Source organism: Loxodonta africana, chromosome 9 (assembly GCF_030014295.1).
Source record: "Loxodonta africana isolate mLoxAfr1 chromosome 9, mLoxAfr1.hap2, whole genome shotgun sequence".
NCBI lineage: Eukaryota > Metazoa > Chordata > Mammalia > Proboscidea > Elephantidae > Loxodonta > Loxodonta africana.
The window spans coordinates 78124628-78146537 of NC_087350.1; the positions used below are offsets into that span (position 1 = coordinate 78124628).

Here is a 21910-nt window from a genome sequence, read left to right on the forward strand (position 1 = left end):
TCCTACAGGACTGCTAGGAGTTGGAATTGACACTATGGCAGTGGGTTTGGTTTGGTTTGGTTTTAACTCAGCTGGGCATGGTGCTGAGTTGATTTTAACATGGCGCTGGATTGATTTTAACATGATTTAACAACAATAGTCTAAGGTCTTGTTCTTGAGCTCAGAAAATCACAGAAGAACAGAAAGAGGGAAAGTTAAATGGTTGAGAAAGCATCCTAGTGTGAAAAGCTTGCTGGTTTAAAAATGACTTTTTGTCTTTATAAAAGTAATATGTGTTTACTTATCTTTTTTTTATTCAAGTAAAACAAAAAAGATACAAACAACAGGGTAAAAAAAAATCACGGAGACTCTCACCATCTTTAACATTAGATAACTCTCATTCCAGACATCTCTCTATGCATATAAATATAGAAGTGGGCAGAACTAATTTTATAAAATGAGATCATTATTATGTATTATTTAAAATTAATGTTTAATTTATGTGACTGTAACAAGAAAATAAGGCAACATAAAATAGAAGAAATTGCTCAATGTTAAACAGTTTTGCCTTCACTACAGAAAATATTTGTTTCTAAAATATCTCTCTCAGAGTAATAAAAAATTATCAAAAGCAGTGAGGTTAGAGTCTTGGCTTTTAAACTCCAGTTTTCAATTTTAGATGATATCGATTAAAGCCCTTCTGTGGAAGAGGAGGAAATTAGCAATCTTAGAATTCCTTTTCCCTCCTCCACTTTCTAAATTTTATGTTACATTATTATCTTCACACTGCAAATTGTTTCATGTTAAATGGGTCCGGGTCTCACAATCACTCTTTTTTATCACAAGCACTTATTCCTGAGATCTATATTTTGATTCATTTTTTGATTGGCTGAATTTTATCATCAAGTACTGCAGTAGTCAGGGTTCTCTAGAGGAACAGAACCAACAAGAGTGTGCATATATGTATATGGAAACCCTGGTGGCGTAGTGGTTAAGAGCTACGGCTGCTAACCAAAAGGTCAGCAGTTCCGATCCACTAGACGCTCCTTGGAAACTCCATGGGGCAGTTCTACTCTGTCCTGTAGGGTCGCTATGAGTCAGAATTGAACTGCCAATATTTTGGTTAGCAGCCTTAGCCCTTAACCACTTCGTCACCAGGGCTCCAATATATATCTACATATGTATACCCAAACCCACTGCTGTTGAGTCAATTCTGACTTATACGACTTATACCGACCCTATAGGACAGAGTAGAACTGCCCCGCAGGGTTTCCAAGGAGCGCCTGGTGGATTTGAACTGCTGACCTTTTGGTTGGCAGCCATAGCTCTTAACCACTACACCACCAGGGTTACTTGATATATACATATAACCAAACCCATTGCCTTTGAGTCAGTTCTGACTCAGCAACCCTATAGGACAGAGTAGAACTCCCCCATAGCGTTTCCAAGGAGTGTCTGGTGGATCCAAACTACTGATCTTTTGGTAAGCAGTTATAGCACTTAACCACTATGCCACCAGGGTTCCCATATATACATGTACATATACATATACAGGAACCCTGGTGGCACAGCGGTTAAGTGCTTGGCTGCTAACCAAAAGGTCAGCGATTTGAATCCACCAGCTGCTCCCTGGAAGAAAGATGTGGCAGTCTGCTTTTGTAAAGATTACAGCCTTGGAAACCCTATGGGGGCAGCTCTCCTCTGTCCTATAGGGTTGCTATGAGTTGGAATCGACTTGATGGCAATGAGTTTGGTTTATACACACGCACATGCTTATACACACACACCTCTGTCCCTATCTACCTATCTATCTATCTGAGAGATTGATTTATTTTAATGAATTAGCTCATGAGATACTGTGGGGACTGGTAAGTCAGGTGATAAGCTGGAAACAACGGCAGTCTTGTGTTTTAAATTGGTAGGTCAGGAGTGGGATGGAAACTCTGGCAGGATATCTAAGTTACAGTCTGGAGGTAGAATTCCTTCTCTTCTTGGAAACCTCAGTTTTGCTCTTAAGGTCTTCAACTGATTCGACGAGGCCTATCCACCTTATTGAGGGCAATCTCCTTTACTTAGACTCAACAGTTTGTAAATACTAACCACATCAACAAAATACCTTCACAGTAACACCTAAATTAGTGTTCGACCAAACAACTGGGCACCATAATCTAACCAAATTGACATACAAAATCAACCATCACCTGTGGGTTTTTGTTGGTTTGTTTGTTTTCCCCAAGAAAGGCTCATAGGTGTTTCGTTAGTAAAATCATGCATGCTGGTTTAGTAGTTTTACCGACAGTAAGCTCTGTACGACGTAGTTGCCTAATAGAGGGACTACATTGTGCAGCTGCATGAACAGAAGTCTGGACTCAGAATGAAGGAGGTGATCATTTCATCCGGTCTGGTATTCTGTCTAGGAGTGCTCTGAACAAATCAATACGAAAAAGACAAACAGCCTAATAGAAAAATGGACAAAGTCTCCATTCTAAAAAAGGAGGTCCAAATGGCCTGTAAACATATGAAAAGATGGGTTAGCCTCTTGAGTAATCAGGAACATAGAAATTGAAACGAGAACTCAAATATCCACAAGACTCACAAAAATTAAAGTTGGCAAAGGTGTGGAACACTGGAATCTGTCCAGCACTGCCGATGGGAGTGTAAATGGATAAAACCACGTCGAGAAAACATGGCAAGTCTTGTGACTCAGCAGTATCGTTTCCTGGTTATACCCTGGAGAAACTGCACGTATGTGCCAAGGGGCACATGCAGAAATGTCTAGCAGTCTTGCTTACAACAGCAACCAAACAAAACACTGGGAACAACCCACGTGTCCATCGGCAGGGGAATGAGTGCATAAACCATGGTATGTTCGTACAATGGAATACTGCACAGCTATGAAAATGAATGAACTACAGCTACATTCAACAACAACAGTCTCACAAACATAATGTTGACCCATAAAGACAAGTTTCAGGAGAAAGATACAGTATGATTCCACTTATATATATTCAAAAACAAGTAAAATTAAGTGATATAGTGTTTAGTAAACATATGCCTGTGATGATACTATAAAGAAAAACAAACAGGGATGAACACAAAGTTTAGAATAGGGGTAACCCCCAGTTAAGGAGGGGTATATGCCACAGTGGGCATGCAGGGGCTTCAGCAATGTTCTGAAGTTGGGTGTTGGGTATATTATATGTTCAGTTTACTATTTTTCATATTTTAGTAGTTTTGTATATAGGTGTATCCTTTCCCAGGATTGCAGTATTTCATAACAAATCCTTATTTAAAATAAGACAGTGCTCTGAAGTTATACTGCCCGGGATTGAATTCATACCATTTATGTGACCTTGGGTTAGTTTTTTAACATCTCTGAGCTTCAAGTTCCTTTACCCATAAAATGGAAATAATAAAAGTACTTCTAGTCCAGTGCCTAGTAAATAGTGCACAGTGTATGGTAGCCCGTGTTACTTTTCTATGCAGGGCAGATGGAAGTACTTGGGGGTCCATGCTAGCTAGGTGCTGCATCCTAAAAAAAAAATCTATCCTCTCAAGCCTTTCTAGAGAATGGTCCACAGACAAGAAGGGCATGAAAACATACCATATGGGGATGATTAGAGATGGAAAACATCTCTAGGAGTCACTGTGGCTGAATTTAGATATCTGAAGGGCTCTCATGGGGAGTGGGGTATACTTGTTCTATGAGGCTTTAGAGCAGGATTGGCAAACGATGCCCATGTGCCAAATCCGACTGCCACTTGTTTTTGTGAATAAAGTTTTATTGGAACACAGCTATGCTCATTCATTTACGTACTATCTGCGGCTGCTTTTGGAGCCCTGGTGGTGCAGTGGTTAAGGCGTTAGCTCCCTGGTGAGGGAGTGAAAACTCTGTCAGTGGATGTATGTGAGCACATGCCGACTGCTCCATGTGCAGCATGCTTAGAGGGGGGCATTGTATGGGAGCACGTTGGACACGTTAGCTTTTCAATTCCACTTCATTCTGAAATTCTCTATGGAATAATTCCCAGATTCAAATGAGTTGTTATTAACTGACATTTTCTTGGCATTTTTACATTTTAACTCTCAGCAACATTTTTTTAAAATTTTAAAGTCAAAACAGTATTTTAATTCTTTAAAAATGAGATTTAAATGAAAATGGGTTTTATTCTAAAGTCCCGGTTTTTCATTAAAGAATCGATTTTCATGACTTTTGGATCTATTCCCATTTATAGGTGCTAGATTTTAAAAGTGTATGTTTGCCAACTATGATTTCTCTATGACAAGTCTATCCTTACTGTGAAGGAGAAGCCACTAGAAATGAAACAGTGGAAGGGAACTTGGAGGTAGTGACCGTAAGCTACAGTACGTGTGGAGTCAAAGAAAGGCAGTGGGAAGAAAGGAAGGAGGGAAAGCTACACTTACTGAGGGCCTACTGTGTGCCAGGGGGCAGTGATGGTTCAGTGGTAGAATTCATGCCTTCCATGCAGGAGACCCGGGTTCGATTTCCAGCTCATGGACCTCATTTGCAGCCACTACCCATCCGACAGTAGAGGCTTGCATGATGTCTGTCTTAGTCATCTAGTGCTGCTGTAACAAAAATGCAACAAGTGGATGGCTTCAACAAAAAAAAAATTTATTCTTTCCCAGTCTAGGAAGCTAGAAGTCTAAATTCAGGGTGCCAGCTCCAGGGGAAGGCTTTCTCTCTCTGTCACCTCTGAGGGAAGGTCCTTGTCACCTATCTTCTCCTGGTCTAGGGGGCACTCAGCACAGGGACCCATGTCCAAAGCACACACTCTGCTCCTGGCTTTTCTTGCTTGGTGGCATGAGGTCCCTTTCTTTCTGCTTGCTTCTTTCTCCTTTTATCACTTGTAAGATAAAAGGTGATGCAGACCATACCCAAGAGAAACTTCCCTTACGTTGGATGTGGGCTGTGACCTGAGTAAGGGTGTTGCACCCCACCCTAATCCTCTTTAACATAATCTAATCTTGCCTCCACCCACGTGTTTGTCAGTTTGTCATACTGCGGGGGTTTGTGTGTTGCTGTGATGCTGGAAGCTGTGCCACTGGTATTCAAATACCAGCAGGGTATTTGACAGGTTTCAGCTGCACTCCCAGGCGAAGACTAGGAAGAAAGATCTGACAGTCTGCTTCTGGAAAGAATTAGCCAATGAAAACCTTATGAATAGCAGCAGGACATTGTCTGGTGTAGTGCTGGAAGATGAGCCCCCAGGTTGGAAGGCACTCAAAAGACAACTGGGGAAGAGCTGCCTCCTCAAAGTAGAGTCAACCTTAATGACATGGATGAAGTCAAGCTTTTGGGACCTTCATTTGCTGTTGTGGCACGACTCAAAATGAGAAGAAACAGCTGAAAACATCCATTAATAATTGAAACATGAAATGTATGAAGTATGAACCTAGGAAAATTGGATACTGTCAAAAATGAAATGGAATGCATAAACATCAATATCCTAGGCATTGGTGAGCTGAAATGGACTGGTATTGGCCATTTTGAATCAGACAATCGTGTGGTCTACTACGCCAGGAACGACAGCTTGAAGAGGAATAGCATGCATGCATCATCAAAAAAGAACATTTCAAGATCTATCCTGAAGTACAACGCTGTCAGTGATAGGATAATATCCATATGCCTACAAGGAATATGACTAGTTACTATGACTGTTATTCAGATTTATGCACCAACCACTAAGGCCAAAGATGAAGAAATTGAAGATTTTTACCAACTTCTGCTGTCTGAAATTGATCAAACATGCAATCGAGATGCATTGATAATTACTGGAGATTGGAATCTGAAAGTTGGAAACAAAGAAGAAGGATTGGTAGTTGGAAAATATGGCCTTGGTGATAGAAACAATGCCAGAGATCCCATGATAGAATTTTGCAAGACCAAGAACTTCATTGCAAATACCTTTTTCACCAACATAAACGGCAGCTGTACACGTGGACCTCCCGAGATGGAATACGCAGGAATCAAATCGACTACATCTGTGGGAAGAGACAATGGAAAAGCTCAATATCATCGGTCAAAACAAGGCTGGGGCCAACTGTGGAACAGACCATCATTGCTCATATGCAAGTTCAAGTTGAAACCGAAGAAAATTAGAACAAGTCGATGAGAGCCAAAGTATGACCTTGAGCATATCCCACCTGAATTTAGAGACCATCTCAAGAATAGATTTGACGCACTGAACACTAATGACTGAAAACCAGATGAGTTGTGGAATGACATCAAGGACATCATACATGAAGAAAGCAAGAAGTCATTAAAAAGACAGGAAAGAAAGAAAAGTCCAAAATGGGTGTCAGAAGAGACTCTGAAACTTGCTCTTGAACATAGAGTAGCTGAAGCGAAGGGAAGAAACGATGAAGTAAAGGAGTTGAACAGAAGATTCAAAGGGCGGCTCAAGAAGACAAAGTATTATAGTGACATGTGCAAAAACCTGGAAATGGAAAACCAAAAAGGAAGAACACGCTCGGCATTTCTCAAACTGAAAGAACTGAAGAAAAAATTCAAACTCAAGTTGCAATAGTGAAGGACTCTGGGGGGAAAATATTAAACAACTTAGGAGGCTTCAAAAGAAGTTGGAAGGAATACACAGAGTCATTATACCAAAAAGAACTGCTCAATGTTCAACCTTTTCAGAAGGTACCATATGATCAGGAATCCTTGGTACTGAAGGAAGAAGTCCAGGCTGCACCGAAGGCATTAGCGAAAAACAAGCCTCCAGGAATTGAAGATGTCAACTGAGATGTTTCAACAAATGATGCAGTGCTGGAAGTACTCACTTATCTATGCCAAGAAATTTGGAAGACAGCTACCTGGCCAACCAGCTGGAAGACATCCATATTTATGCCAATTCTCAAGAAAGGTGATCCAACCAAATGTAAAAATTATCAAAAAATATCATTAATCTCACATGCAAGTAAAATTTTGTTGAAGATCATTCAAAAGTGGCTGCAGCAGTGTATCAACAGGGAACTGCCAGAAATTCAGGCCGGATTCAGAAGAGGATGTGGAACCAGGGATATCATTGCTGATGTCAGATGGATCCTGGCTGAAAGCAGAGAATACCAGAAAGATGTTTACCTGTGTTTTATTGACTATGCAAAGGCGTTTCACTGTGTGGATCATAACAAATTATGGATAACTTTGCAAAGAATGGGAATTCCAAAACACTTAATTGTGCTCATGAGGAACCTACACATGGATCAAGAGGCAGTCGTTCAAACAGAACGAGGGGATACTGTGTGGTTTAAAGTCAGGAAAGCTGTGCGTCTGTGTTGTATCCTTTCACCATACCTATTCAATCTGTATGCTGAGCAAATAAACTGAGAAGCTGGACTATATGAAGAAGAATGGGGCATCAGGATTAGAGGAAGACTCATTAACAAACTGCGTTATGCAGATGACACAACCTTGCTTGCTGAAAGTGGAGAAGACTTGAAGCACTTACTGATGAAGATCGAAGACCACACCCTTCCGTATGGATTACCCTTCAACATAAAGAAAACATATCCTCACAACTGGACCAATAAACAACATCATGATAAACAGGGAAAAGATCGAAGTTGTCGAGGATTTCATTTTGCTTGGATCCATAGTCAACATCTATGAACATCTCAAGAAATCAAAAGACGCATTGCATTGGTCAAACCACCTTCAAAAGACCTCTTTAAAGTGTTGAAAAGCAAAGATGTTACCTTGAAGAATAAGGTGTGCCTGATCCAAGCCATGGTGTTTTCAGTCGCCTCCTATGCATCGGAAGGCTGGAAGATGAATAAAGAAGAATTGATGCCTTTGAATTGTGGTGTTGGAGAAGAATATTGAAAATACCATGGACTGTCAAAAGAACAGACAAATCTGTCTTGGAAGATGTACAGGCAGAACGCTCCTTAGAAGCAAGGATGGCGAGACTTATGTCTAACATACTTTGGTCAGGAGGGATTAGTTCCTGGAGAAGGACATCACGCTTGGTAGATTAGAAGATCATCAGAAATGAGGGAGACACAGTGGCTGCAACAATGGGCTTAAGCATAACAATTGTGAGGATGGCGCAGGACCGGGCAGTGTTTCATTCTGTTATACACAGGGTCACTATGAGTCAGTTTCAACTCGATGGCACCTAACAGTAATCTGGCCTCATTAACCACAGGCAGAGACTAGGATTTATAACACATAGGAAAATCACATCAGATCACAAAATGGTGGACAACTCCACAATATTGAGAATCATGGCCTAGCCAAGTTGATACACGTTTTTCGGGAGGACACAATTTAGTCCACAATAATACTGTAGGTGGAACAGTTTCGGTGGGAGCTTCCAGACTAACACAGACTGGGAAGAAAGGCTTGACAATCTACTTCTGAAAAAAAAAAAAATAAGCCAGTGAAAACCCCGTGGATCACAATGATCCAATCCATAATCGATAATGGGGATGAAGCAGGACTGGGCAGTGTTTTGTTCCATTGTACGTGGGCTAACTATGAGTTGGGGGCCGCTAACAACAACCATGTGCCAGAGCCAGTGTCCGTGTGGCAAGACTGCAGCTGAGAAGCTGTGGCCAGTCATTAAACTTTGAGCTGTTGCATGAGAATATGAATTGTAGTGGAACTACTCGTTCCTGTCTGCTGGTTGAGTTTTGGCCACATCAACCCTCTAGAAGTGAGTAGGAACAGTTTCTAGAGTCAGGGGGAGACCATCATTGAACCTACCACTTTCTTCTGGGACATAGAGCCCCTGTTAGGGGGCTCCGAGGGCAAGCTGTCAGAAGCCAAATCGCTGAAAAACAGCTTCCCATAAGTAATTTTTCAGAATGATCCTTTGCCCAATGGCCAGCTCACTAAAAGCCACGAGACAGACACCTTAAGTGGGTATAGAAAACCTCCCGGCATTTCCCTGGCTTCTGCAGGGGTGGGGCTGACTGACGTCCGCCAGAAAGGGATGATAATCAACGGCCTTTAGGGCAGCATCTCCAAGAGCAGCATTTAGGAGGGATTGAAACATGAAGTACATGTGAAATTGACTTTCACCTGAGCAGGAAGGACAAATCTTATGAAACGGCCTTGAAGAATGTCTGCCAGGAATCCCTCAGGAGACTAAAACTTAAAAATTGCCCAGTGATTATGTACATCAATCAGGAGGCAAACCGGTTTGCAGTGAGTTGAGTTTGAGTGAGTAGCCTATAGTGTGTGTGTCCCAGGGCTGGCTTCGCTGAGCCTGGCCTGTGGGACACTCACTTATCAGCCCTTCCCGAGGCCAAAGGCAAAAGTCACATACTGGCAAAGACCTCAGGGGGCATCTCCTTCAGGGGGTTTCAAATATTTTTCGTTTTTAACAGTGAGATCCCCTTTTCCAATAAAGTAATATGTGGAACACTGATGCTGTATAGGAACCCTGGGTGGTGCAAATGGTGAGCATACTCAACTGCTGACTGAAAGGTTGGAGGTTTGAGTCTACCCAGAGGTACTTTGGAAGAAAGGCCTGTGATCTAATTCTGAAAGGTCAGCCATTGAAAACCCTATGAAGTTCTGCTCTGGTATTCTGACACTTATGGGGTCACCATGAGTCTGAATCAACTCCATGGCAACTGTTCTTTTTTTTTTTTTTTTTTGATGTTGTATAAACCAGATACGAGGGGAGTTCCTGGTTGAAGTGAAGGTGAGGAGCTTGGAGCTCCACTTGCTGGCTCCGAAACCTCTCTGCCAGTCCCTAGGCCCCTGAGGGACAAAGACTCAGCTTTGGTCAGCAGAAAAGGCCATTTATTTGGGACACTGATCATGTCAGGTGAGAAGAGAGAGTATTAGACATGCGGATGAGGGAGAGTAGCATCTAAAATATTCCCATGTGATTTTTAGTTTGTTATTCATTACAAAGCTGCTCCCTTTAGGTGCTGCAATTGGCTGCTAACCAAAAGCTTGGCAGTTTAAACCCACCCAGCAGCTGTATGGGAGAAAGGCCTAGTAATTTGCTGCCTTAAGATTACAGCCAAGAAAACCCTATGAAGCAGTTCCACTCTGTAACACATAGAGTTGCCATGAGTTGGAATCAACTTGATGGCAGCATATTTGGTTTTTGGTTTAGGTGCCCAGTAGGTTGTTTCTCCTGCTGTAGGCCAAATGTATTGATCAAGAGGAAGCTAGGGCCCACAGCATTTTCCTGGGGGAAATGGTCCTTTCTAGAATGTTACTAGCTTTAGCCTTCCTTTTGCCTGAAGAGCAGAGCTCTCTAGATTATTGAGAAAGTGATAAATGGGAATCCAGAAACCTCTGCCCTAATCCTGGGAGGACAATGGGAAAGTTCCTTCCCCTCTCATCCTCATTCTCTAATCTGGAAAATGAGGGTGTAGGGTTACGTCAGCAATGCCCAGATGTTCAGATTTCGTACACCAGAAGAGGTAGGGTGGGTACATGGAAATTTATGTATTTTTCTATTTTGTCATGTCAGGACATTAAAAACAAAAATATCCTATAATTTTACAAAAGAAACAGCATTCCAACACCATGTTGTTGTTGTCGTTAGCTGTCGTCGAGTTGGCCCCCGACTCATGGCAAACCCATGCCCAACAAAATGAGTTGCTGCTCACTATTGCATCATGGGTGTGGATTGGACGGTTGTCATCCATAATGTTTCCATTGGCTTATATTTTTGAAAGTAGATCACCAGGCCTTTCTTTCTAGTCCATCTAAGTCTAGAAGCTCCCCCTGAAACCTGCTCAGCATCACAGCAACATGCAAGCCTACCCTGACAGATGGGTGGTAGCGCAATGGCTGTACGTGAGGTGTACTGGATAGTTCTTTCAAATGAATACGTTTAACTGTAAGGAAAACCTCACTGTATTATCCTTATTGTTTTCATTTTACCCCAGTGGGGTTTTTTTTTTTTTTTTTGCTTTTTGCTTTCCTTTGCTGTCATAACAGATTACCAGAAATTCATTGTTGTTGTTAGGTGTGGTCAGGTCGGTTCAAATTCATAATGACCCTATGTACAACAGAATGAAACACTGCCGAGTCCTGCACCATCCTCGCAATTGTTGTTATACCTAAGCCCATTGTTGCAGCCACTGTGTCAGTACATCTCATCCAGGGTCTTCCTCTTTTCTGCTGACTCTCTGCTTTACCAAGCATGATGTCCTTCTCCAGAGACTGGTCTCTCCTAATAACATGTCCAAAGTAAGTAAGACAAAGCCTCACTATCCTTGCTACTAAGGAGCATTCTGGCTGTATTTCTTCCAACACAGATTTGTTCGTTCTTTTGTCAGTCCATGGTATATTCAATATTCTTCACCAACACCATAATTTAAAGACATCATTTCTTCCTCAGTCTTCCTGATTCATTGTCTAGCTTTTGCATGCATGTAAGGTGATTGAAATTTAGTGGCTTAAAACAACACCCATTTATCATCTCACAGACCTGTGAGTCAGAAGTCTGGGCACAGTGGGACTCAGCTGGGTGCTCTGCTCAAGGCCTCACAAGGCTGAAATCAAGATGTCGGCTGGGCTGGGCTCTTACCTGGAAGCTCTGGGGAAGATTCCAATTCCAAATTCATTCAGGAGATTGGAAAAATTCAGTTCCTTTCTGTTGTAGGACTGGAGTTCCCATTGTCTTGACACATGACCCCCTTCATCTTGAAGCCAGCAAAGGCACATCCAATCTTTCTCATGCTCCACATTTCTGACTTCCCCTTCTGCTACCAGCTGAAGAAAGATCTCTGCTTTTAGGGGCTTTCGCTATTACTTTGGGGCTGCTGGGATAGCGCAGGATTAACTCCATATTTGGAGGTCAGGTGATTAGTAACCTTAATTACACTGCAAAGTCTGTTTTGCCATGTATCATAACATATTCTTGGGGGCCAAAATTCTGCCTACCACACCCAGCCTGTTGAAAACTAAGTCAGATAAACATTTGGGAATATTAGAATGGCTGATTTCCAAGATTCCTCCAGCTCAAATATTGGGTGTCAAATATTCACATTTCTGAGTTGATATATTCAAAAATTCTACTTTTGTAAGAAGCCAAGCCGTCATTACTAATACAGAATCTTGCACATCCTAGAGACTTGAGACATGTTGGGTGAGCAAACAGGCATTAGGAAGTTCATTGTTGTTAAAATTATTTTAATGAAACTTTGCTTCTAAATCTTGTGATACTGTATTATCGTTGTCATTAGCTCCACATTAGAAAACAAGGTAACGTCATTATAGAAATGTATTAAGACAGGAAATGATTCAGTAAGTCATGGTAGAAACAATTAAAACATGAACTGTTCTGTTATATCTGCTCTGCTCCACTGAGGGTAGGAAGTATTGCTTTCTATCAAGGCACAGGAATAATTAATAGTGTCCCAGGAAGCAATAAGAACTTAACCTTTCCTGCCCTCTCCTCCCTTCCCTTCCATTTTCTTTCTTTCCTTCCTTCCTTCCCTCCCTCCCTCCTTTCCTTTCTTTACTCCTTCCTTCACTCCTTCCTTCTTCCTTCCTCCCTCCCTCCTTTTCTCCTTCCTTCCTTCCTTCCTTCCTTCCTTCCTTCCTTCCTTCCTTCCTTCCTTCCTTCCTTCCTTCCTTCCTTCCTTCCTTCCTTCCCTCCCTCCCTCCCTCCCTCCCTCCCTCCTTCCCTTCTTCCTTCCCCCTCCCTCTCTTCCTACTTCTCTCCCTTCCTCCCTCCCTCCCTTCCTTCTGTGGCAAAAAATAAACTTAGCCAATTTCTAAATTTAGTTAAAAACTTAAATTATTTCCCAAACATCTACAAGCTACAACACAAACTCCTTGGCCTGGTGTTTGAAGCCCCCCTTGACCTTAGCCCAGGCCACCTTGCCCTCATCCCTCACTGGTGGTATGAGCTGAGCGGTTTCTGTTGCCCTCCCACTTTCCCACCCATTTGCCTTAATTCATGCTGTTCCTCCACCAGCAATCCCCGCCTCAGATGCCCCACGCTGGAGACCTCCCCGGCTCTCCCTCTGGGTGCCCCACAGCCTGAATCTACCTCTTTCCTGCAGCTCTGAACACTGCCCTCCATGTAGTGGGGCCACCCGTGTTCACACACCATTGCCTCTATCAGACGGTGAGTTCACTGAGGCCTGGAACTGCCTCGCACTCATTTTTCTATCCCTGTCAGCACCCTCCCACCATGGGCCGCAGCCCAAAGAAGCTTCTCAAATAAACAAGGAAAGAGCAACAAATACTGATCAACTGTGATCCACATTATGGTCACTTAGGGAACAGGTGGCAAGGAGCTGAAAGAAAGAAGATAAACAGGATGGAGAGACTAAATAAGGAGAGAGACATGGAAGTAGAGGAGAGAAAGCAGTGAAGGAAGTGCTTCAGAAGGCTCCTTCAGGTGCTCAGCAGACAGTTCTCACTGAGGCCCTGGGCTAGGCTCTGGGGAGACAGCCAGGAAAAAACTAACACAAATCGTTGCCCTCATGGAGCTTGCATTCGAGTTAAAGAAGTCAGTCAATGTTCAGGCAAATAAAAAATAGACAAGATGATTTCAGGTGATTTTAGAAACTGTGTTAAGACATTAAGCAGGCTGACATGTTTCAGAGTGACTGGAGTGGGAACCATTTTGGTTAGAGGGTCAGTGAAGTCTGAGTGGTGAGAAGAAGTGAGCCATGCCAAGAACAAAGGGGAAAGAAAACAGCAAGTGCAAAGGTCCAGAAGAACAGAGAGGAGGCTGGTGATGCCGTGCTCGGTGAGCAAGGAGAGAGTAGAGGGAATTGGGTCAGAGTGGTAGGCAGGGGCTGGACCGTGTGGCATCTTACATCCATCATGATAAGGACTGTTAAGAAAATTAGCCCATGCTTGTAAATAATAGAAAGCAATGATTACGTGACCATTTAGCCCAACACTTAGAGCATTTACCTGACTCTAGGGGAATGGAACATTGAACGATTAAGTACCAGACATTTTGCAATTCTGTAAAGCTAATAAGATGTGATGATTTTCAGTGATTTTCTTTTCTATCCTTAAAGGTTATGGTTCTATTGCCCTGTAGAACATTAACCAGTCCAAATAATTCAGCAATCCTGTCTTATTTTTTTCATTCACAGTAAAAACCTGTTTCTCAAATTCTTTTTTGAATCCACTTTGTCGTGCTACAGATCCCTTTAGTAGTGAGTTAAATAAAACTTTGACATGTGCTCACTATCTATTTTTATTGTGTTTTTAACCTTTTGAGAATTATACTGTGATAGAAGTTTGGATTATATATAAGTGCATGGAAAGCAGGAGAGTGAGAAGAACTAATTTCTGTTTTACGAAGGACTCAGACTGCTGGGTGGCGCCCAAGTAGGAGCCCGTGTCACTGTCCAGGGGAGAGATGACCAGGTGGCTTGAATGAGAGAGGTAGACTGGAGAGGCGGGAAGTGAGCTATAGCTGATTCCCAACATGCCAAGGGCGTTTGTTCTCTTTCCATTTTCATGCCAGATGGTCATGATCTGTCTTGGTCAGTTTTCTTCCCTAAAATGTGAGCTCCTTGACAGGGACTTTGTCCTCCTCTTGTGTCTCCTCAGCATCTAGCCCTGGGCACAGAGCAGTGCTGGACGAGTGTTCGCCGAATGAATTCTTCCCTTTGGATTCATTATATTTTAAAATAGAAATGCCTATGGAGACCCCAGGATGAGATATTTTGGGGCCTGTTTCTCCGTGTGCTTTGGAGGGAGATAGCTGGGGAGCTGGAAGTTCTACATTTGGAGGGCGCTTTGAGGGAGGATGGAGTTTCTGGGTGGCGCAACAGTAAAGCACCCAGAGGCACCTTGGAAGAAAGGCCTGGAGATCTGCTTCTGAAAGGTCACAGCCTTGAAAATCCTATGGAACAGTTCTACTGTGTACACATGGGGTCACCATGAGTCAGAATTGACTGGATGGCAACTGGTTTGTCTTCTGTTTTGTTTTGTTTTGTTTTTTTGGCATTAGAGGGAGGAGAGTGGGATGGGGTGCCAAGGCCACACTTCACTGAATTCAGAGCATGGAGCCCCACCATGGGAGAAGTGAAACCCAGAAGGTTTCCCATGAGGAAAGATTTGTTTGTGTAAATCCACTGCTGGGCTTTTGCCCCTGGAGAAAGCTGTTTCTAATTTGGGCTTCTCTTTCTGTTGTTGCTCCACAGTGTGATAATGCAAAAGGGCTGAAAGCCTTCTACGATGCGATAAAATATGGGCCAAACCACTTGATGGTGTTTGGAGGCGTCTGTCCTTCCGTCACGTCCATCATCGCAGAGTCCCTCCAAGGCTGGAATCTGGTGCAGGTAAGGTCTGACCACTTTCCGATTGGGGACCGCCTCTGATTGGCCACAAGTCTTTTGCAGGAGTGGTTCTCCAGCATGGTTCCTGAGTTGATGGCTCAGGCCTCTTGGGTTCTTCCTGGATGATTGCACAGACTTCTGCTGCCCCCGCCTCCAGGGCTGCCCCTTCTGGCCTGACCTTGCCTGGCCACCAGGGTGAGTTTCTGAAGGGCAGCCGTGATTCCACCCTGTGTCTGAAAACCTTCAGTGGCCCACCACAGACTCCCTAACCTGACTTTCAGGGCCTTCAATGTCTGGCCAGCCTGCCTGCCCAGTGTCATCTCTTGCCTATGCCTTTCACACCACACCATGACCCCTCCAGGCAACCTACATCTCCCCAAATGAACCCTGGGCCTTCGGGCCTCAGAGCCCTGCTCTTGCTGTTCGCTTAGCCAGATAACCCTTTATCCACTCCCTGCTGAACCCCTCTGCCACATTGAAATTCCTTTCGGTCCACTAAGACTATCTCAAGGCCTTTCTTTGTAGTTAAGCCTTTCCTGGCACTCCTGGACAATTATTTACCCTTGAATGTCCTGCTCATAAGTGTGTGGTCTGGTATAGGTGGAACTCACCAGCGTCAGCTGTAAATCAAAGTCAGAGAGAGAAGAATGTAGAAAGATATGACTGCTGGACTGAGTGGTGTTATTTCTTTGCTTTATCTATCCATGCATCTATCCATCTGTTCATCCATTCATACAACAAATATTTATTGACAACCTACTATGTGCCTGGAATATTGGTAGGCACTGGGGATAGAGTGCTGAATAATTCAGACTTGGTCCTTACCCTTTAGGACCTTCCATTCTAATGGAGGGAGATGAGCAGTAAGTAAGTAAACAAGTAACAATAATACTAAGAACTAATACTTGTATAATACTCATGTAGGGCTTACTAGCAGCAAATGGTTAATGCACTCAACTGCTGACTGAAAGGTTGATGGTTTGAGTCCACCCAGAGGTACCTTGGAAGAAAGGCCTGTTGATCTACTTAAAAGAAATGGAAAACTCTGTGGAGCACAGTTCTACTCTGCCACACATGGGGTCACCACGAGTAGAAATCAACTTGATGTCAACTGGCTAGGGCTTACTATGTACCAGAGCTGTTCTGAACGCTTCTATGCCTTAACTCATTTAATCCTTTCACCTTCTCTATGCAGTAGGCACTTTTATCATTTCCATTTATAGATAAGAAAACTGAGGCACAGAAAGAACCCACAGCTAATAAGTAATAGAGCAAGGTTCAAACTCAGGCAGCCTGACTCTTAAGATAAGACTGTGATAAGGGCTATGTTAGAAATAAACAGTGCAATGGGATACATAGTGGAATACAGGGAGGGCCCCTTTGAAGAGGTAACACTTGTGCTGAGACTTGAAGGATGAGAAGGGACTGGCTGGGTGGAGAGCTTCCACATTGGTGGATGGATAGCAGATACAAACAGCCTGTGATGGGAAAGAACCTGGTGTATTCATGGAACAGAAAAGGGGCAGTGGAGCTGGAACACGGTGGATGATGAGTCGGGATGATGAGAGTAAGACTGAAGAGGCAGACAGGGGCCAGACCATGCAGGGGCATCTGTTTTCACTTGTGAGAAGGTCAACTGAGGACCTTCTCTGAGTCAGGCTCTGCATGCATTGGGTGCTGGGGAGAAAGGCCCACGCTCATCGCCTAGAGGGTTGGTAGAAGCAAGCCTTGGAGGAGGTGTGGTGAGGGAGGGGAGAGGCCCAGCTTAGCCCGGGGCCCAGGAAGGCTTCTCAGCGGAGGTGATGTTGAACTGCTGACGGAGGAGAGGGCGTTGGACAGCTGGAGTTGTGGAGAAGACTGGGTGTACAAGAGCGGGAGGTGAGAAAGTGTGTGGGCTTGGGGAGCAATGAGTCATTCATTGTGGCCAGAGCAGGCCATGCTGAATGTGGGCAGATGCAACAGGAGATGAGGCCAGGAAAGCAGCTCAACGTGCTACGGTGCAAACCTAGCAGTGTAGCTGGGAGCTGCATGGCTCAGTGTGCAAGGAGCCTGGCCTCAAGCCCTCAAGGTGCCCACAGATGGTGGTGAGGCCCAGGTCAGGTAACTGACCTTCTCTGACTTGAGCTTCCTTTTCTGGGTACTGAGAAGCACACCCTTCTCCGTCAGAGCCCTGTGCTGCCACTGGGCAGGTTACCTGCCTCTCTGAGACTCAGTCCCCTCATCTGTGAAATCGAGGTAACAATAATACCAATTTCATAGGGTTTTATATGGATTAGGAGTCCCTCTGGTGAAAACAGTTAAGGATTCAGCTGCTACAGAAAGATTGGAGGTTTTAGCCCACCCAGAGGCACTTTAGACAAAAGGCCTGGCAACCTCTGTCTGAAAAATCAGCCATTGAAAACCCCATGGAGTACAGTGCTACTCTGACACACAGGGGATCGCCATGAGTCAGAGTTGACCTGATGGCAACTGGTTGTTTTTTGTGTGTGTGTATGGATTAAATGATTTACAAGTGACTAGAATGGGGCCGGACACATAGTAAGCACTATGGATGACTTGTTTTGCTAAGTATTACTTGCATTGTTGTCATTATTGTTCTTCCCTCCCGCCCCTCCCCTTGTGTACCCCAACTACTTAGCATTCCTGCTCTTTGCCGTGTTACTGCCATTGCCTGCACCGTAGCCGCCACCTGAAACACCCCTCTTCCCTATCTCTAGCATATCAAGGCCTACCCATTCTTAGACACTCAGCTGAAATGCTGCCTCCCCAGAAAGCCTTTCCTGATTGCACTGTGTCAAGTAGACCCCTCCAGAAATCTCTTCATGACATCACCGTGTTTATTTCTAGCAGAGAATGTATACAGCCCAAGACCCCACGCCCACCTGCCTGTCCCTCTCTTAGGGTTTTGCAAGTGTGATGGCATGTTCACAAGTGTTTATCTTCCCAGCTGAGTGATGAGCAACTCAAGGACAGAACCTGGGCTTGAGTTTCTCCTGTTTTTTCCTGGTGTCTAATACTCCACAGACTTTATTAGATTTTGCTGAATAATCAGAGGGTAGAAGGGAGGGATGGAGGGGTGGAAAGATCTGTGAATGGAAATTTTGCCCAAACATGAGAGACCAAGCTCCCTCGGAACTCTTCTACCCAGAGAGCAGTCCAGGGGGCTTCCTGACCCTCTGTTGGCCTCAGTTGGAACTGACTGCCCTCCAGAATTCTCTGAGGAGCTAGCTGCAGGACTAAGCACACCCTTGGAAACTCCTGGCTTGCCAACCAGAGCTACCTGGCCTCAGCATGAGCAAGACAGGTCTCCAGCCTGTGGTCTAAAATGCTAGGTATTGACAAGGCAGGGAACTGGTCTGTGAGATGAGCGCTGTATTAGTTACCTAGTGCTGTGTAACAAATCATCCCAACACTTAGTGGGTTATAACAACAATTGTTCCTATTTCATTATTTCCATGGGTCAGGAATTCAGACAGGGCACAGTGGGAATGGCTTGTATCTGCTCCATGATGTCTGGAGCAGCTGGAAGATTTGAAGGCTGGGGGCTGGAGTCATCTGAAGGTTTGACTGAGGCTGGAAGACCTGCTTCCAGGGTGGCTCACTTGACTGGCAAGTTGGTGTGGACAAGTTGGTTCCTCTCCTTGTAGGCCTTACCATAGGGCTGCTGAGTGTCCTCATGATTTGGCCACTGGCTTGCCCCAAAGTAAGTGACCCAAAAGACCAAGGTAGAGGTGGCAATGTCTTTTAGGAATTGGCCTTGGGAGTCATATACCATCTTCTGTATCGTATTCTATTGGTCACACAAATTAGCTCTTATTTAGGGGAGAGGACTACACAAGGGCACAACAGGAGGTAAATGTCACTGGGGGCTGCCATCTTGCAGGCTGGCTACCACAGTGTGACTAATGTCTGTGAGGAAGATAGGAGCTAAAGCACCTGGCAAAGGAGACTTGATGCTGGGCCCATCCGTTTCCTGTTTTGCAGAACTCCTGCTCATCCTTCAAAACCCTGATTAGGTACTACTTTCTCCGTGAAGCCTTCTCTGATCACTCCCTTCAAACCCTTCCTTCTGAGCACCCTAATCTCTAGACCAAAAAGTAAATGAATTGTTCCTTCTTTTATATCATGCATTCTCAATGAGGGTGATATCTCCCCCAAGGGGGTTGTCTTACTTATCTAGTGCTGCTATAACAGAAATACTGCAAGTGGATGGCTTTAACAAAGAGAAATTTATTCTCTCACAGTTTAGGAGGGTAGAAGACCAAATTTGGGGTGCTGGCTCTAGGGGAAGGCTTTCTCTCTCTGTCAGTTCTAGGGGAAGATCATTGTCATCAATCTTCCCCTGGTCTAGGAGCTTCTCAGTGCAGGAACCTTGGGTCTAAATGATGCACTCTGCTCCTGGTGTTGCTTTCTTGGTGGTATGAGGTCCCCCTGTCTCTCTGCTTGATTCTCTTTTCTATGTCTCAAGAGATTGACTCAAGATACCTAATCTTGTAGATTGAAGCCTGCCTCATTAAAGTAACTGCCTCTAATCCTGCCTCATTAACATCATAGAGGTAGGATTTACAAGACACAGGTAAATTACATCAGATGACAAAATGGTGGACAGTCACACAATACTGGGAATCATGGCCTAGCCAACTTGTTACATTTTAGGGGGACATAATTCAACCTATAATAGGTATGAAAATTGGTTCTTCACTAAGATGGGGGAGGGACTATTACTCTTTTATGTATAAAGCACAGATATATATACTGTATATGAACAGATATATAGTATATCTGTGGCTTAAAATTTCATAGGGGAGAAAATTAGGGAAAAAGGGCTAAAGAGGTTTCTTAAGCAAAAACTCGTTACTGTTGAGTGGATTTCGACTCACAGCGACCCTACAGGACAGAGTAGAACTGCCCCATAGGGTTTACAAGGGGCCCCTGGTGGATTCAAACTGCCGACCTTTTGGTTAGCAGCTGTAGTTCTTAACCACTACACCACCAGGGTTTCCAGAGGCTTCTTAAAAAAAAAAAAAAAAATTTTTTTTCCAGGGTTTCCAGAGGCTTCTTAGGAGCACAATAATGAAAAAAAATTGAGTAACACTGTTCTACGTCACATTGATATTGCATAAAAAATCTGTTGCTGTAGAGACGACTGACTCATGGGACCTCAAGTGTGTCAGAGTAGAACCGTGCCCCATAGGGTTTTCCACGATGACTATTTCAGAAGTAGATCACCAGGCCTTTCTTACAAGGCCCCTCTGGGTGGACTTGAACTACCAACCTTTTGGTTAGCAGCCAAGTGTGTTAACTGTTTGTACCACCCAGGGACTCCTTGATAATGGCATACCATGTTCTATTATTAAATGAATTGTATTTTGTGGAAAATAGTTTGTTCTGCGTATGTTACATACATGTTCTATATGTAGTCTTTTCCACTAGACTGAAAGCTTCTTGAAAGCCGGGCCATTTTCTTCAGCTCCCCTTCCCAGTGCCCAGGACAGCGCCCGGCACACAGTATGTCCTCACTCTGTGCCAGCCTGAATTGAACTCAGTGGAGAGCGTAGGCTGGGGAGTGTAAAACCCTCCACAGCAGTCTCTCAACTGTGAACTTGGCCGTGGAGAGAGAGGGGAGAGGGCTGTGGGAAAGGCAGATTCTTGGCCTCCAGCATCTTGGCTACCAGCATTGCTCTGCATGGTAATAGGTGAGTCTTATGCACAGAAACCAGGGTTTAGAACCTGACTCATTCAGGTTCGAACCCCTCCTGAGAATTTCCATTTCTAACAAGTTCCCAGGCGATGCTAATGCTGTTGGTTAGGGACCAATTCTGAGAGCCACCAGTAGAGCCAACCAAAAAGACCAAACCATTGCCGTGGAGTCGATTCCAACTCCTAGTGACGCTATAGGGCAGCGTAGAACTTCCCTATAGGGTTTCCAAGGAACGACTGGTGGATTGAAACTGCCAACCTTTTGGTTAGCAGCCGAGTTCTTAACCACCATGCCACCAGAGCTCCACTAGTAGAGCAGTGGTTTTCAAAATTGTTTATACAGAAGAATCACCTGGGAATCAAAAACGTAGATTCTGATTCAGTATAATTCAGGTAAAAATGCAAATTCTCAGCTAGGGTTCAAACCAGAATGAACCAATTAGAAGCTCTGACAAATCGTGCCCTGGGCATTTGCTACTGGACACTGGGGCCAGATCAAAGGGCTCAGCTGTGTGTGGATGGGGGCACTGAGTGGCTGAGAACTGGCCGGAGAATTCCAAGAGCCTGGAGGACAAAGTTGTGGGGTGAACCTGAGCGAATAGACCCCTCCCCACTTATGGAGCTGGGCAGGGAGAAGGAGGGACAAAAACCTGCATCCTATGGGGAGGTAGCTCTGGGGGCCTGGATTTCTCCCCTACCCCTCTCAGGGAACACAGTCCCTTCCTTATGGACCAGACGCTGAGGACCTCCCACCCCACTCCCCAACTCTGGGAGGCAGAGCTTGCTTCTAGAGATGGTGGAGTGTTGCTGAGTGGTCTGCAGTAACTCTAAAGATTTGATGACTAACTTATTCAGAGCCCTGGTGGTGCAGTGCTTAAGAGCTCGGCTGCTAACCAAAAGCCTGGCAGTTTAAATCTACCAGCTGCTCCTTGAAAACCGTATGGGGTAGTTCCACTCTGTCCTATAGTGT

The 21910-nt window shown here is 44.2% G+C and overlaps 1 protein-coding gene across 1 annotated transcript in view; it reads left to right on the top strand.

Moving 5' to 3' along the window:
- The window catches only part of GABBR2 (gamma-aminobutyric acid type B receptor subunit 2), a 438320-nt gene that overhangs the window by 138368 nt on the left and 278042 nt on the right, over positions 1-21910 (top strand). The window contains exon 2 of the mRNA XM_064291676.1: positions 15106-15243. Coding sequence (XP_064147746.1) covers positions 15106-15243 — 138 coding nt within the window. The remainder of the gene's footprint in view (positions 1-15105; positions 15244-21910) is intronic.